The 6,000-nt window shown below is 41.7% G+C and overlaps 1 protein-coding gene across 1 annotated transcript in view; it reads right to left on the bottom strand.

Annotated features, from left to right (window-relative positions):
* Window positions 1–6,000, bottom strand: part of LOC146590245 (low-density lipoprotein receptor-related protein 1B-like) — a gene marked incomplete at its 3' end in the record, with an annotated part of 297,172 nt that overhangs the window by 72,204 nt on the left and 218,968 nt on the right. The window contains exon 7 of the mRNA XM_085314919.1: window positions 5,830–5,992. Within this exon, the coding sequence (XP_085171045.1) occupies window positions 5,830–5,992 (163 nt within the window). The remainder of the gene's footprint in view (window positions 1–5,829; window positions 5,993–6,000) is intronic.

Here is a 6,000-nt window from a genome sequence, read left to right as displayed (position 1 = left end):
GGAAGGAGCTTGGCTTCACCACCGCTAACAAACCCCGTGGCTTCCTCTCCCCCCTTCCCCGCCCGGGGAACCGCTGCAACCTCGCGGKCGTCCATCCCGCGCTCGGGCCGGGCTCCCAGGTCAAGTCCAAGGGGGTTTTTGTTCCGTTCAGCACACCCAAGCAATCCYCCCGGCCAGGCGCAGCCCGCAGCCCACCCCTCCCCTGCAGATTTTATGCTTCAGGTGATTTTTTTTGTTGTCCATTCATTTACCTTGCAGTGTGCTTAACTCAAGGCAAAGAAAACGCCAATGCAAGCTTTACTCATGACATCTAGAAGACAGCGCATTTACTTTTTCGGGGGGGAAGAGCCAGGTACTTCCCGGGAAGCTGCTTCAGAAAGTGCTCCCTCTCCCGCTGCTCTTTGCTGGCCATTTCGGAGCCAGGATCTCAGGGTTAGGCTCAGGCTCTGCCCACTCAAAAGCTCCATCAAAGAATTGACCACAAAAAAGTTTCTTACCTCCTTTTTCAGATCCTGCCAAATAGGATAGCTCTTACAGGCTGGAAAGTCTTCTCATGTSGCCAAACAGATTTAACTGCCAGCCCCAACTCATTCCATTTACAGCTTCACAGGGAAAAAACCACCTCTCCACACTCTTAAAAGTTGTTTCCCTTCCTTGACTCTATCTCGTTATTACACTAGGCACTATCTCCTGTACATAGCTCTCCAGCAAGTAAAACTTTGATTTAATGACGTGTAAAAGCTCTATCATTCCCCTGGTACTGTTAGTGTGAACTGTTCAATGGACCTTACATTACATTTAAGTCTGCCCAATAAATGTAAACATCTCCAGGGGATCATCATACACAGCTTGATTAAGAATATATGCAACAGCTGCTAATCACTCCAGATGATAACAGGGTTCACATGACCAGTCTCCAACCCCCTCCTCTTAGGCATACCAGGAGTATTTCAGAAGTGAAATAAATTTACACTTAAGAAGAAAAACATTAAAAAGGCAGACACAACAGTTCCRTAGGTTTTTTACTTCTAGACAGGGTATTTAAGGAGGCGGCTCTGCTCTGTCCTTACACAGAACGCCGTCTTTCACCAGGATGTCTCACCCTTCGGTTACTTCTATTTCCTGGATTTTGCATTGACGCAAATTATCCAATTGCATTTCAAGAACTTCCTTATGTATTTATTAATTGAATCCCTTTTTACAAACCGTAGCTTTGATTTTAGCCACAGTAAAATCTGTGCTGCGAATCTCAGAGGAAGCCAGCAGAACAGTCTTTTTTATTTTTTTCCTAGAACAAATTCCTTTGTTGAGGACAGGGGAAACTTAGGCTATTAATTCTTCCCTTGTTTCTCTTCTTCRCCTCTGTGGTTGGAGAAGATATCACCTGATTGCCATTACAGACTTACCAGCCCCATAACAAAGTTTTTGTGCTGTTGTGCAGCATTTTGGCTTTTTGACGTAATAGCGTTTCCAAGAGACTGCACCGAATGTGTTGACAGATGTTGTCCTTTTAACAGTCATCCCACCACAATCTCCTCCTGCATGTACTTACAAGTGTTGCATGAAAGAAATAGGCAGAGCTGTCCTTTTTTATTTCTACAACATACCAGAAGGAAAAGACGATTAAAAGATTTATTCAAATATTTATATGCCACACACTGCCGCAGTACTGAAGTATTTGCTAGCTCTTTTTACAAATCTCTTTAGCAGCAAGTCTTTTCTCCCCATTGTTACTAATACAACTTTTAAATGACTGTTACAAGCTCCCGTTGCAAAGGCTTCAGCCTCTAATTGGGCATCCTCTGCAGTTCTCTGCCTCCTCCTCCTCTCTCCCGCCTCTCCCTCCGTCTTGCCTTCCCTCTGGAGTGACTCACAGACGAGGGGTCTAGCCCCTGTCTTCGCCCCCAGCGCTCCCGCACGCTCTGCGCCGCCCTCCCACGCGCCAGCTCTGCTCTGCGCGTCGCCGTCGCAACCTCGCCGTGCCCGGCCGTGCTCCAGGCACCTCCTTACCCTTGCAGCCCTTGTGCAAGCGGGTGCTAGATCAGTACCCTTTGCATTTAAACACCCTCCTTAAAACTCCTGCTTTTCCTTAAGTCTATAGAATATATAGAAAATCCCAAAGAGCATCAGAGCCGCAGTTCAGCGTCACGCAGCGCTGCAACCAGAGCAGCCCTGAGCTACCGACGGGCTCACAGCTTTCTGCTGCTCCCGCCTTTCCCCGCCTCCCGGTGTTCTTGAACAAATCAGAAATGGATCCCAGTAGAAATTCAGTAGCTCCGATATATATTACTTYGTATACAGTAGGTATAAAAGCGGTAAGAACAGGACCACAGTTTTCCAGCGGAGGGAGGGRGCTCTAGTATGCCCCTACTCCAATCCGCTCGTCCCATGCGCAACGCTGGTCTGCTCTGCATTACCAGTGCGGGGCACTGGAAGGCAACAGTCTACCTGGAACACTGGATATATTTAACTGGAGATACTTTTAAGAACACTGGACATATTTATGGTATATGTATGTGTATACAGAAGCAGACACTTAACAGTGCATTCTGCAATAATTCTTCCTACCCTCCTTGAATACATCCAACTTACACAAGCTGCTTGTTAYTCTCCCTGTTGAGTAGAGGATATAAGAAACCCAAAATGCATCGTCTGCACACAACAAGCTGGTAGAGCAGAGCTGGGAGGATCTGCCAAACCTTCTGATCCAGCCTCTTGCGGGTTTTAAGTCTATCACCTTCCACATTGCTATACCTGTCTGGTGACCACAAAGTCTCATCAATGTGCAAGCTTACTGCCAAAAAGAACGAGCAAGAATCCTGTCAAAAATACCTCATTCTCCACGAGTACAGCAGACCTACACTGAAGACTGTAGCCAGAAATGAAATCACTCTAAGACAACTCATATTTATTTCACATGATGCTCATCAGCWCCATCATTGATTTTACACCAATTTTAAGGACCAAAAGACGAAAGAGGGCAGGAGGAGTAACAGCTTTTGTTTCTTGACCACTGAAGGAAACAAGTCCTATATTCCAGTTTATCAAAACTATGAACTGAAGACATGAAGAGCTCTCCAAGACATTTGATAGATAATATATTATTATAAAATAATCTACCTTCCTCTCTGTTTCTGACTGCTACTTTATTTTCCACTAGCGCTGTTCTAACTTTTTCTTCAATATATGCTTTGCTGACAAGTCTGAACACTGCAGTCCTCACAGCAATCAGTGGACACACGGTATTTTCCTCTGGTAATGGTCTCCCTAGCACAGCTCCAACACTTACACGGCATTACAAATTCCTTGACACAGCAGATGAATACTAGTGCTGCAAAACCTGCAAGTGGTTAAATAATTAATCTGCGTTTCTTTTTGCTTTTTTTTTCTGAAATTTTCAGATGCATTTCCAGCAGATACGGGCTAGAGTAAAAGGATACAGCTCAGATGATTGATAAAATTGTTAAAATCTTAAAGCAAAACAATGGGGATGTAGATTAGAAACATAACAAACAAGTTTGTTCAAGAGCTTTTTGAATAGTAGAACCTTTCTTCTCTTGGTTCAGTTTAGATTAAATAAAAGTTCTCATTCAAGTTCAAACCTCAATGAATAGGAGAATATATGAAACCACTGAACGAACTCCTAATAAAACTCACATGCACTGATACGTAAAATTAATCACAGTTGCAAAAACTATCTTCAACAAAGCAAGAGGAACCATTTGGGGAGAAGAAAATTTCTGCCTAGGCTTTMATCGTTCGATCGGTAAATCAGGAATCGTGGATCATCGTACACCGGCTATGTGCACGACACTACGGATGTAAACAGGTCAGAATATCAGCGCCTGCTCCTACATCACTACGGGTAAGTCTGCCGCAGGCGTAACAGCCTGCGMTCAAGCTCTGAATTCCTCCGCACAGCAAATGGTCTTTGCTGTGCCAGTCTACCTTCAGCTTTTAGAAGAACACTATAGTGAACATAATACCAGATACAGGAGCGAACACATTAAAAAGTAATCGGATAATTTCTTACAGGAGCCCATATAAAATCTCTCAAAACAGGGTTTTGTATTTCAGCAAAAAGCCCACAAGATTTATAAATATACGTTTACAGAGCACAGATATAACTATCTTACAAAGCTATTACACTTTTATGTAACCTGCTCATTTGATGCTCAATGTACAAATTTGTGTATATTGATATCTTTGCAGTTCTTTAAATGAAATAAAACCAGTAAGTTACCTAGAATAGAATACTGTGTTAATATTTTGACACAGAATTACATCTCAGCTAGTATCAGCATGAAAGCGTAAAARGAAAGCAAAAAAGACAGAAAATGAAGGCAAACATTTTTAAAGTAATAATTAACTCTGCTATGCCACCGAAAAAGACAGCTATCTAAATAAGAATGGTTTGCAGCTAATGGACAACAAAAAGAAGGAAAAACAGTCTTTTTTTTTTTCTTTTTTTCTTTTTTTTTTTTTTTTTCCTGTTTCAGCCTTCCTTGCAGAATTAAAGTGCTGGATACAATTCTYACATCCCTGAAAGATAAGATTATCTAATGACAAGCGTAAAGCTCATCTAGTAAATCCAGCAAAGAATAAGCAAGCAAATGCACAGAAAAGGCTGCTGTTAGCAAATCTGAAAGCTTCAAGCTCTTGCAGATCAGAACTTTCAGAAAAATCAATTTATACATGATTTTTGTTTGTTTCTCTTAAAACGACACTGCAGATCGAGGCAAGTTTACCATCTGCTGCAGATAGAGCTAGAGCTATATTCAAGAATTGCATTATACAGCTTCTTTATAAACTTTACATGCAAGCTGTTCTTGTCAGAATTAAAGTYGCCGTGATAATGCATCTTAATATTCGATCAGGCTTTAAATAAAGAAAGAGTGACAAAAGTCCACATACAGACGACAGGCTGCTCCTCAGTAAACATTATTTCATTCACGGGGAAGGGGCTTATGTCAATTTAGSATATATGGCACCAGGCATTTCAGTCTTAACTACGCACAGGCTAATAAAGCAGGTATAAAATCTTTGTTCCAAAATCCTCACAGAAACGTACACTTTTTAAATTAACTTGATCGTTCCTCTTTAGTTAYGCTTTTACTTCCTCAGTTGCTTCAAAACTTTTCCCAGCTGGTGGCTGTAGTAAAACGGAAGAATTTTAGTACCCTGTATTTTAAGCAAGGCTTTATTCCCAAGTGACGCTGAATGCATCTATGGAAGATAAAAAGCGAATACAAGGTTTTCRTATCGCTTCACATGACCCTCAAAAGCAGAGCACAAAGTTCTGAAGTTCTGTGCCTAATTAAACTTGGTAGAGCCACTGCCAATRCTCCTGAGAACGAGGAGTTAAATACAAAGAAATAACAAGTTCCTTTTTCACATATTCTAGTTAGAAACACAATTTACAGGAAAACAGAAGCAAAGAAAAACTTATGACAAGGTAGAGGTAAAACTGTTTTTCCATTTCTCATTCCATTTTGAAAAGCTATGCAGCATGTGTTGTAATTAATATAGTTACGTTAATTGCTTGCTCCAAGTGAGTTACACATGATTGTTTTGTTATAGCTGCTGTATAAATAGCTCAATATAAAAGTGGAAATACAGTTTTAAAAATACCTACATGCGAGACACGATTTTCAGTCCCTGGGATATGTAAATGATGCTGCATTAACTCACAAAGTAGATATTACATCATCTGTGGTCCGAAAGTGAAAAACCATAAAAGCAGATGTAAAGATTATTATGGGATGTTTCCGCAGACAAGCACGCATCGTATAAAATAAAAAATTTGTAATGCAAAGAAAATAACCTTACCCTGAAGCTGGGTCAACCGCTATGGCCTTAGGGTTGCTAAGCTCGAGCTCGACCAGGGTAACGCACACSGACCCGTTGTGACTGCAAACAAAGATCCTGTCGCCGACGGGGTCCGCGAAGTACCAGTTCCCGGTGATCCAGTCGACTGCTATTTGCTGCACATCTGTCACA

The sequence above is a fragment of the Rhea americana genome, unplaced genomic scaffold, assembly GCF_003343005.1.
Source record: "Rhea americana isolate MKP2758 unplaced genomic scaffold, rheAme1 scaffold_415, whole genome shotgun sequence".
NCBI lineage: Eukaryota > Metazoa > Chordata > Aves > Rheiformes > Rheidae > Rhea > Rhea americana.
Note: the sequence above shows the minus strand (reverse complement) of the source record. Positions and strands in the feature narration are given on the sequence as shown.